The sequence below is a fragment of the Gambusia affinis genome, linkage group LG17 (genome assembly GCF_019740435.1).
Source record: "Gambusia affinis linkage group LG17, SWU_Gaff_1.0, whole genome shotgun sequence".
Classification (NCBI taxonomy): Eukaryota; Metazoa; Chordata; class Actinopteri; order Cyprinodontiformes; family Poeciliidae; genus Gambusia; species Gambusia affinis.
This window is the reverse complement of record NC_057884.1, coordinates 24,747,237-24,758,302: the sequence shown is the minus strand read 5'-3', so window position 1 is coordinate 24,758,302 and position 11,066 is coordinate 24,747,237. Positions and strand designations below refer to the sequence as shown.

The 11,066-nt window shown below is 41.4% G+C and overlaps 1 protein-coding gene across 1 annotated transcript; it reads left to right on the top strand.

The window, feature by feature from the left end:
* Positions 1-6,015: 6,015 nt before the first annotated feature.
* On the top strand, positions 6,016-10,411 carry txnl1 (thioredoxin-like 1). Its single transcript, XM_044096767.1, has 8 exons — positions 6,016-6,308; positions 7,253-7,349; positions 7,568-7,741; positions 8,807-8,929; positions 9,002-9,071; positions 9,138-9,310; positions 9,584-9,688; positions 10,195-10,411. The coding sequence occupies exons 1-8, from the start codon at positions 6,211-6,213 to the stop codon at positions 10,222-10,224; spliced, it is 870 nt and encodes a 289-aa protein (XP_043952702.1). The 5' UTR covers positions 6,016-6,210; the 3' UTR covers positions 10,225-10,411.
* The last annotated feature ends 655 nt before the right edge of the window (positions 10,412-11,066 follow it).

Below are 11,066 nucleotides of genomic sequence, written 5' to 3'. Positions count from 1 at the left end.
CGTCTTCCAGAATCTGGCAGAAAAACTTCTGCATTTGTTTGATGTTGGAAGTTGCAGTCCTTCGTTGATGACCTCAGTCCTGTTTATTTCCCCCAAACCACCTGGAAGGTCACATGATTTATCACAGCATCAGTTTGGTTTCCAGGAATCCAGACAGAGCCGAGTGTCTCTACAATGTTCTGCTGTTTGGCTCACATATCAATTCTTCCTCTGTGACGTCACTGAGGACCTCACAGCCGCTGCTGCCTGTTGCATTCAATTATTGATGAACTGCAATTTATTTCTGCTGCCTCCATTTATTGCACAGACACAAATGACCCGACGTGAAGATTGTTTTCCATTTCAGTGGAAGCTGCACACAGTTTCCTGCCGTGATGGAGAGAGTCGTTGGTGGCTTGACATTTGCCATTTGAGCAAAACCCGACGATAAATCAGGACGGGTTTCTCCAACCATCACACCATTTTCCTCTCCAGCTTTCTGGCTACAGAAGAACCAGGTACATTCAGTGCAAGGAAACAGCAAAGAGTGATTGCACTGAATCATATTTTCCAGAATACTGATATTTATATTTGTGAGTCTCCCACAATTAGTCAACTGGAAGTAGATGAAGATGTACGACTCAGACTGAGAGACTTAATGGTTAACGTTAGCTTTGCAAAATTTAAGAAAAATGTTTAGAGCTTCATCGTTAGCTTCTGATAATTTTGCAGTTTCTTGTTAACTTCCACAAATTCATTTAGCATTTAGCGTTTTAGTGTTAGCTTCCAGTAATTTTTGTATGTTTAAAGTTAGTTTTCGCTATTTTCTTACTGGTTTTGCAGTTTAGCATTAGCTTGTGCTAATTCTTTTAAGTGTCTTAGCAGTTTAGCATCAGTTTCTGTTATTTTTTCTGTGTTTAACAGTTTACTGTTGGCTTCCAGAGAGTTTTCTGTGTTTATTATTAGTCCAAGAAAATTTTTTTATGTGTTTTGTGGTTTAGCATTAGCATAGCTAATATTCTTGCTCAGCAAATTAGTGGTTATTGGACCAAACTTTGTGGTTAGCTGTGTGATTTTAGCGCAAACATTTTTTCCTCCATTACAACCATGACGGCCATTTTGAAAAATGTCCACCAAATAAAGGAAACATCAAGAAAATATTTATGATTTCTATGATTTAAATGAATTATTTGATACCAAACACATTCATCTAATTTCAAACATTAGCCCCCCTGATGACCACGGTGGCCATCTTGAATTTTTCAGTGGCTAAAGGTTTTTTTTCCACTTCTCCTTGGACCATCTTTGCCAGGTTAGATCCTTTTATCTAAAAGAATCTAAAAGATTTTTCTGAAACATTCAATTATCTGCTCCACTAAATCCAAACCACGACTTCGACACTTTATCAAATTTATCGTTCAGCTTCAAGTCTGGCTCCGAAGAATAAAAAGAAACATAACCATTAACACGCAATTAGTTTTTATTTTATTATTTTTGGCATTTTCCAATTATTCTGTAATGTCTCCTGACTGATCCTATTATGTTATTTCTTTTTTATTTTATATATGGGAACTATTGATACAGATTCAAGCGACACAATAAAATCAAATATTTCCTCGTATACAGATTCATTTGATGCTTGGACATCACAGGATGCTGCTGCGGTTAATAAACCGCGAAGCCATCCATCATAAATCGCTGTAATCCTGCTATTTATGAGCAGGAATAAAAGTGGCAGCAGCACAGAGAGAATGTGACGCTAAACTGATTTACTGTCTGAATCCATCGATCTTCTAAAGCTTTCAGAGCTTCGACCGACAGAACAACCAGGATTATCTGCTGCTTCTCTTCACAGATGAAACCTTTTCATTTGCTTGGTATTCCCAAACTGCATCCGTTACCACGCGCTCGCTCTAAATGGCTCTGCTGGAAACAAGTCAAAGCTTTTTAGGTTTCCTTATTTCCTCCCAGCTGAACGTGACGAAGAAACAGTTTTTAACCTCAACGTGTCACTTCCTGAACCCGGATCCAAACAACAAACAGGGAGCAGAACAAAACAACGGGACTGAGAGGAAACCAGAGGCTCACCAGCTGTTTCTATTCACTGTAAAATTGCACAAATTAATTCAGTTCAATTAAAATAAACATGTCGATTTAGAGAAACGACTGTTTTTCAATAAAAACCTTTTGCTCTAACATGAGGTGGTTTTATTTGGATTGGTACATTCTGCAACAATCCAAACAAGTCACATGATCAACGACAGGATGTTACTACTGGTGGAAACGACAAAGAAGACCAACAGGAAGTGGCTGGATTATGATGTTCTTAATGACTTATTTGATGCACATATGTTAAAAGATGAAGTATTTCTATGAAGTATAAACATCTATCTCTAAAACTGGACTTTTTTGGTGATTTTTCTTTATAAAATTACTACTTTATTCTAGTAATTTAGGGACTTTATTGTCATGATTAAAGGAAATAATTATCTCACCCTGTCCTTATATTTAGTAGTAGAGTTTACCTGAATAGAAGCTGTAAAATATGCATGTCAAACAAGATGGCCGCCCTCTGAAATGTGAAAACCAAAGGAGAGTATTGGTGAAAAGCAGAATCACAGGTTAAAATGGCCTAGTCAAAGTCATCTGTGGTTTGAATTGAAAATGGATGTTCACAGATGTTCTCCATCCCATCTGACTGAACTAGAGCAGCAAAAACCTGCCGCACTTTTCAGATCTTTCCATTTCTGAGACATTTATTGAACAAATCCCAATAAATTCTCATCAAGTTTGTCAACATCCCAGTTTTAACTGATGTAAATTAATGAGATTAGTTGAAATGATTAGATCAGGAAGTGTTTTTGTTTTTTTGGATGCAGACTCGTTTCCTCTGCCAATAAGTTTCTCTTTAACCAAATCGCGTCTCTGCTGCCAGATCCTCGCTGCAGGAAACCCGGTGAGGCTCTGCGGAGTGGAAATCTTCTCCGTCTTAATGCGCCCCGCTGCTCCTGGTCGATACTCCACAGGAGGCAGAGTCAGGCTGAGGGAAAGGTCACGTCCTCCAGCCTAAAGGTCACCGAGGATCATCAGAGCAAAACGCCCGACGCGTCCCGTGTTAAAAACCTCCAACGGGACTGAAGCCTCTGGTTTTTAAACGCGTCGCCACGGCAACCGCCTGATCAGAAACAAAGCTAAAGGTCTGCAAAACGCCTCGGACGCTCGCAGCTCCAGATTATCACCGAGCGACTCAGCATGTCGGCTCTGCAGGCTGAAAGGTTAAAGGTCACAACAGGAAAGCTGGGAAAAAAAAAAAAACACCAACGAGTTTCGATTGTTTGATGTGAGAAAGTGGCGTCGACTTCTGGGACAAAAATAATAATAAAAAATGAATCAACCAAAACCTTTTCAAGACCTTTGCATTGAATTACTGAACTAATAAAGTATTCAATGATACTTTAATATTCCGACCGATTTAGATGGACCTGCAGTTCCATTTACGACCACCAGGAGTTATTTGGTTAAATCTGAATTCTGCTTGTTTTAGATTTCCAACCTGGACACCGAGATCTGCTGAAATCTGGTAACAACAAATAATTTAGACCTAAAATATACAGAAAAACAAGCAGCAAAACTGTCTCACACAGTTGCACTTTTGCCTTCCACTCAACTTTCCATTAAAAAGCTTAGAGAACGTTTTCTGAACAGTTTGGTTCTTTACTGAACTAATTAACTGTCCAGTGACATTGTAATTTATTTTTAGGCGCCTGCTGTTTGATTTAAAACATCCAGGAATCATTTTGTTGTTTATTAATTCTTCATATTTTAGATTCCCAACATGAATGAAAACGACTCAAATATCTGGATCTGCTGCAGCTTGTTAATAATGACATCAATATAAACCTAAAACATCGCAGAACAACGTGAACCAGAGCTGCTTCTCACAGATACATCACAGTAAGGAAAACAGGTTTTCCTTCCACTTAACTTTCCGGTCAAAAGCTTAGATGCAGCTAACGGAACAAACTGCTTCTTTAAAAATTGCATTTCCTGCTTCTGAAAGTATTAAGACGCACCTGCAGTTTATAGATACAATTTTTTATATTGTATGTTTGTCTTTACTAACATTTAACACCTTATCAACAAATAACCAATGTTCCCCTTTGTGATCAATAAAGTGTATTCTATTTTATTCTATTTTCTGAAGACTGTTAGATCTAAAGCATACCAAGAACAGACTTTTTCCTTCCACTTTACTTTCTTACAAACAGAACTCTGGTTCGTCTTCTTTCCATTCTTAAGTGTTTATATCTATCCACATTTGAAAAAGTTTAATTAAATGTAGATTCAAAGTTAGATGCGCAACACAAACTAGACAACATTTCTGTTTCATCTGTTTCATGTGTGATCTGTGGATCTCTGCCTCCCACACTTGATGCAAACTGTGTGGACCGTGTGGCGCTGAGCCGCTGGCTGCGCTTTGCATGTGAAGCAGCAGCTGATAATGAAGCCTAAAGGCTGCGGAGAGCTCCGCTCCTCCAGCAGCAGCGCCGCTCAGGCTATGACTCATTCCGCCTGCCAGTCACTGATGCTGGGCTGGGCACGACCGAAACGCGTCGCCGAGCAGAACCCAAACACACACACAGCCAGAAACCCGCTGTTTTCTCTCTGCCGCTCACCTTTCTTTAGTGGAAACTAAGTCAGATGCTCCTCACAGGTGTGCGCTGCTGCCTGGCCGCTTGGTCTCCACTGCTCTCTCCTCCGGGACGTCGCATCGCTCCTCCGGTTCGGATGGACGGGAGGATCCGCACAGAGGAACCGGGTTCGGTTCAGGCGGAGGACCGTGCGGGAGGAAAAGCTCCGAGAGAACTGCGGCTCTGGTGGATGTGGCCCCGTTCGCTTCAGGGGTGGGGGACCGACGCTCAGGATGCCTTCAAGGTCTTCACGTAACCTCGGATTTCCAAGCTCTTCAGCGAAAGAGGCGCTTTTCTGTTTCCATGGTGATTTAAAGGGACAGATAATTTTATTGTTTTTAACAGTGGGGCTGTCTGAAATAGACAGTACTTTTCCTCAATTGTTTGCCACAATATGTTTTAACATAACATTGTTCATTCTATATCTGGTTCTGGTTCACTCTGCATCACCAGAACCAGAACCAAACATGGAGCATTCCGGAAAATTGTAAAACAGCCAAAACACTGAAAAACCCAGATGTTTATAGTTACTTTTGAACCACAATAAATAAAACACTAACCAACATTTTTGAAGTGTAATGATAGTCTTGGTTTGGTTGATTGATTGATTACCAATGGTACAAATAATATAAAAGTAACTTAATTCAACTCAGTTTTTCAATTAACAACAAATGTCATCTTGAGGCACTTCATCAAAAATCATTTCAGTTGATTCTAGTTACCAAACAGGACAGCAAGCTCAATTAATTATTCAAAGAATTTTTGTAATTAAAGTCAAACTCAGAGACAAGCTAACTACTACGTACGAGCAAGCTAACAGCTAATCACAGTTAAGTCAAGTGTAGATAGCAGCTATTCAGAGACAAGCTAGCAATTTATTAGACATAAACTAACGGTTAATCCACGTCTTCAAAGGAGCAGCTCAGAAGCAAGCAAACACCTAATCACAGTCAAGCTAACAGGTAATCATAGTTGAGCTAACAGCTAACCTAAATCTAGCTACATGAGGCAATGAAAAATAAATTTGTTTGGCTTCAAAAGTAAACCTAACAGAAACTCTTGCTTGTTTAATTTAAGAATTATTTTTAAAAATCCTTAATGGGGTTTAAAACATAAAAAAAAACAACTGCAGCCTATCTAAGAAACAAAATATAGATAGTAATCATGGGTGTCACACACCAAAGGAACCATATAAAAATCATGACGGAACCAAAAATAGGTTTTGAAAACTCCCACGCAGCCTCGAATGACCTGAATGGTCGAAAGTTTTAATGAAAACAGTTTGTTCTGTTTCCACGTGAGGGCAGCAGAGATGAGTTGAGGAACCAAAGAAGAAGAAGAAACTCCGCCTTTCCTGTCAGGAATTGACCAATCAGGAGTCTCCATTCTTAACGGTGCAGTGTGTTCCCATGGTGTGCAGCTGAGCTAATTTTGTGACAGAAAGCTAAAAACAAAACCGTTGAACCTACTAGGCTGCCCGGTTTCTTGCTCTGAACATCTCCCGGAGGATCAGGCTCGGACCCCAGCCCACAACCGGACCATGGTTGGCGTTAAAGTGATCGGCAGCGACCCTGACTTCCAGCCGGAGTTAGCGGCCGCCGGCTCCAGGCTAGCCGTGGTGAAGTTCACAATGGCCGGGTAAGATTCTCTACACGGGCCGAGGGCGACTAACCAAGCTTTTTGTGTGTGTGGGTCCTGTGGACGTGGAAGATGAAGATTTAAAGACGTAAAACCAGCTGGATGCTGGAGTAGCTCTGATTTTCTCCCAGGTTCATGCTGCTGTTAGCCGGTGGAAGCTAACTAGCTCTGCTGCTTACAATGACTTGGCAGTATTGCAGTAAGTTAGCTGCAGAGGTGTAGCACCGCTGTACTAACTGGGTTCTGATGTAATATACAGAAATATATTAATAATAACCGGAACAGTGTAAGGCTCTAGCAGTATATGTTTTTCTATGTTTTGTCAGTATAAGAAAATATGAAATCATCCTGATTTCAGAACTTCTTCCACCTTTAATGTGGTTTAAAACGCTTACAGCTTAACTAGATCTACTTTAAAACTAAAATAACGTGGACCTACACATTTCTACATAATTGATTGAATACATTTTCCAGCAATTGTTAAGTTTATTTCAGTACTTTGTGTCTTTTGAGAAAAATTTATTTTTTGTCATATCTGTTATTTATATGAATTATTGTCATTTGAGCCTTAAAATACTAAAAATGTCCACTTAACTTTATATTCTGGTCTGTCTGATGATGTAATTTTTAAATATTAAGTGATAATTTTATCATTTACTTGATACTTGAGTAGACTTTTTACCAAATATATTTTTTACTCTTAAATTCTGTCTAGTCTGGATACTTTTTTTACTTTTATTTAAGTAAAATTATATTGAAGTAGTGCTACTCTTACAGTTTTTGTGTTCTCTGCCTCCTCATGCTCTTATTTAATATCTACATCCTCCTGCTAGCTCGGATTAAAACAGATTAGTTACCATAACATTCTCAAACTGAACAGAAATGATTCTTGGCTGAAAGGAGGAACGATGAACAGTTTTCTGACGTTCTGCTCTCCCCTCCAGCTGTCGGCCGTGCATCAGAATAGCTCCAGCTTTTAACATGTTCAGCAACAAATATCCACATGTGGTTTTCCTGGAGGTCGACGTTCATGTCTGTCAGGTAAACATCTCCACACGGTCATCTAAATGTTATCAAGCCTTTTATTTCTGTATCATCCCAAACATTCATCTAAAGTCGTTTTAAAATGAATAAATTAGTTTTAAAATGAACAACTTGAGGTTCTACAGGTTGAATCTGAAAGTGATTTTTAACGTCATTAATCCTGTTTTTAAAACTGAGATCTCAGTCGGTTGAAAGTTGTTTTTCTGTTTCCTCAGGGGACGGCCGGAGCCAACAACATCTCAGCGACGCCCACCTTCCTGTTCTTCAGGAACCGGGTCCGGGTGGACCAGTACCAGGGGGCGGACGCAGCGGGGCTGGAGGAGAAGATCAAACAGCACACAGAGAACGACCCGGGAAACAACGAGGACTCGGACATTCCCAAGGGATACGTGAGTTTATTCACCACACGGGTCCAGGCCTGGTTCTGGACCCGTGATCAGAGGCTAAAACAGATGCTTTAGTCCAAACTGGAGTTGTGAGTTTGGACAGAAAAATCAGCTTCTTGGAGTGAAAAAAGCCTGAATAGAAAAACAAAAAGCTCAAGTTTGGGTTTTTCAGAGTGATTTACTGTAGAGCTGTTGGCCAAACGGATTCTACCAAATCCAGTTAAAATAAGGGGGAGAAGTGCACCCACCTCCAAATTGCGCCCTTGCTTGGTAGAGCTGGGTGCAGGAGACCGAAGAAAGCTAAAAATTATTTAGATGTCTGTTCAACTGTAGTTGAACTCCAGTTGGTTTGTGGAGGAAATTTGTCATCAAACCAAAACAAAACAAACTCTGGACTTCAGATCTCGGTTTCAGTTCAGTTGAAGTGAACTCTGGTTCGGTTTGAATGCATATGTGAACCCCAAGCAGACCAGAGACCGCTCCAAAAGCAGGAAATGGACAACAGAGCAGTGCATTCTGGGTAAATACAACCAAAACAAAGTGTTAGCGTAGCGCTAATGGGAGAAATAATTCCTGAAATCCTCCAACACTAAAATCTGACGCCTCCATCTTGTTTCCATCTGGTGAAGAAGGAAGTTGCTCTCAGTGTCTTCAGAGGTTTCTGTGTGGTTTCCTTCAGTGGTTGTTGGTGCAGCGCCCCCACAGGCCAGGAGGGGAACAGGTTGGTTTGACTCAGAACCACAGCAGCTGCAGGTGGAGCAGATGATGGAGTTCTGGTTCCAGTAGAACTGAACCTGGTCATCAGGAGTAAAACATCCTAAGTGATGCCCCTTCAATATATTCAGTTACTTTGATCAGAAATAAAACAGATAAAATGAAAATAAAAATGGAGTAAAATTTCAGTTCTATAAATTCTGTGGAAGATCGAAGCCTGTCTTCATGTTGGAACATTATTTTGTGTTTTTGTCCAAATGGAACCAGTTAAGAACATTCTCAGGTTCCAGTCAGCAGAGACTGGGACCGGTTCAACCCGCTTTGACCTCTGACCTCTCTGTTTGTGTCGCTCAGATGGACCTCATGCCCTTCGTCAACAAAGCTGGCTGCGAGTGCCTCAACGAGAGCGATGACTGCGGCTTCGACAACTGCTTAATCAAAGACTCGTCCTGCCTGGAGTCCGACTGCGACGAGCAGGTGACCTCTGACCCTGAGTGACGGGGGATTCACACTTTCTGCTGGATTACTGATAACCGTTTCCTTCTCCAGCTGCTGATAACGATCGCCTTCAACCAGCCGGTCAAGCTTTTCTCCATGAAGCTCCAGTGTTCAGATTTAGGTGAGTTTCTTTAAGGTGAGGCGTTTAAAACCCGACCCTCCTTCACCGCGTGTCGTCTCGCCTCAGCCCGGGCCCCGAAGGTCCTGAAGGTCTTCATCAACCTTCCTCGGTCGATGGACTTCGACGACGCCGAGCGGAGTAAAGCCACCCAGACCCTGGAGCTGTCTGAGGAGGACTGCAAAGACGACGGCCTGATCCCGCTGCGCTACGTCAAGTTTCAGAACGTCCAGAGTGTCACGGTGAGGAAAACGACGACTGAAAGTCAAATGAACTGAAATACGACCAGGTGGGTCCACTGGACAGAACCAGACAAACAAACTGCAGATACAGAGAGCAGCAGGACATGAGGAACAGTGGTCAGTATGTTACATACATACATTTGTTTTTGAAAATCTCACACCAGCTCCATTTACTGGAGTATAAAGCTACTCAACGGTCTGCAAATGGCCCCCGAGCCGCAGTTTGGACCCCCTGATGTTGTGTCTAATGTATTTCCTGTTTTCCTTCTGCAGCTGTTTGTCAAGTCAAACCAGGGAGACGAGGAAACGACAAAGATCAACTACCTGACGTTCATCGGCACTCCGGTCCAGGCCACCAACATGAACGACTTCAAACGGGTACGGAGCAACAAACCTGCTCTTATCGAGGCTTAAAGCTGCGATACGGAGCAACAAACATGCTCTTACAGAGGCTTAAAGCTGCGATACGGAGCAACAAACCTGCTCTTATCGAGGCTTAAAGCTGCGATACGGAGCAACAAACCTGCTCTTATCGAGGCTTAAAGCTGCGATACGGAGCAACAAACCTGCTCTTATCGAGGCTTAAAGCTGCGATACGGAGCAACAAACCTGCTCTTATCGAGGCTTAAAGCTGCGATACGGAGCAACAAACCTGCTCTTATCGAGGCTTAAAGCTGTGATACGGAGCAACAAACATGCTCTTACCGAGGCTTAAAGCTGCGATACGGAGCAACAAACCTGCTCTTATTGAGGCTTAAAGCTGCGTCAGCAACAAACCTGCTCTTATCGAGGCTTAAAGCTGTGATACGGAGCATCAAACCTGCTCTTATCGAGGCTTAAAGCTGCGTCCTCAGCAGAGACGTGCTCATGTTTTCATCCTGCAGGTTGTCGGGAAGAAAGGAGAGAGTCACTGAGGGAGGAAGAGGAGGATGAGGACGAGGAGAGGCTGCAGAAACAGTTGAGGGATTTTTCCGTCTGCCAAAGGAGAAGCAGAAGAAGAAGAACGGACCTCCAGCGTCCCTCCTGTTGCTCTGTCTGTCAGTCGTTTATATTGTAATTCTGTTGAAATTGCTGTAAATAAAAACACAATCTGTTTTCAAAGGCATGTGCTTCCAGATTCCTTCATCTTTAAACTTTTAATTTTAATGTTTACATTTTAATATTATGTTAGTTTAAGCATAAATGTTATGGCTACAAATTCACAAACCACAACCAGACCCTAAAGCTGAGCTTGTTTTCCACAAAGTGCTGTATTTAAGAATATTAATTGGAAATTAAGTGGAAGGAAAAAATGTGACAGAAAAAAGTCAGAAGCAACTTTCAGGTAATAAAGAGGAGTAGGCTCAGACCTCAAATGTTTATTACCAAACTAAATATTTAGCTCCAATCTATTTATTTAGTTAGCAAGCTAAATATTTAGCTACAAGCTAAATGTTTGGCTCCAAACTAAATATTTAGCTTACAAATTAACTGTTTAACTCTGTAACTTATTAAGGATCAAAATTAGATATTTAGTCAGCAACTAAATATTTAGCTCCAAACAGTAAAAATGAACGTGTATTTGTTTTCTTAATTAAATAAGTCCTATTTAAAGTAAAGAATCTCCCCAGCTCTGGCTGTGAAGCATAGGGGGCGCTACACCCGCTCCTCCCTGCTCCTCCTTGCTGCTCTGTAGTGATGGTGAGATGAAGCCTCATGAGGCATTGAACCACTTGAGCCAACTGGTTCGAGAAAGGGTTCATTTCTTGAAGCTTTG

What these genes read in the sequence shown, in the direction of transcription:
- txnl1 (XM_044096767.1), top strand. Translation starts at nt 6,211, where the DNA reads ATGGTTGGCGTTAAAGTGATCGGCAGCGACCCTGACTTCCAGCCGGAG. An exon ending in CGGACATTCCCAAGGGATAC is followed by an intron (nt 7,742 to 8,806) that starts GTGAGTTTATTC and finishes TGTGTCGCTCAG; the next exon opens with ATGGACCTCATGCCCTTCGT. An exon ending in ACATGAACGACTTCAAACGG is followed by an intron (nt 9,689 to 10,194) that starts GTACGGAGCAAC and finishes TTCATCCTGCAG; the next exon opens with GTTGTCGGGAAGAAAGGAGA.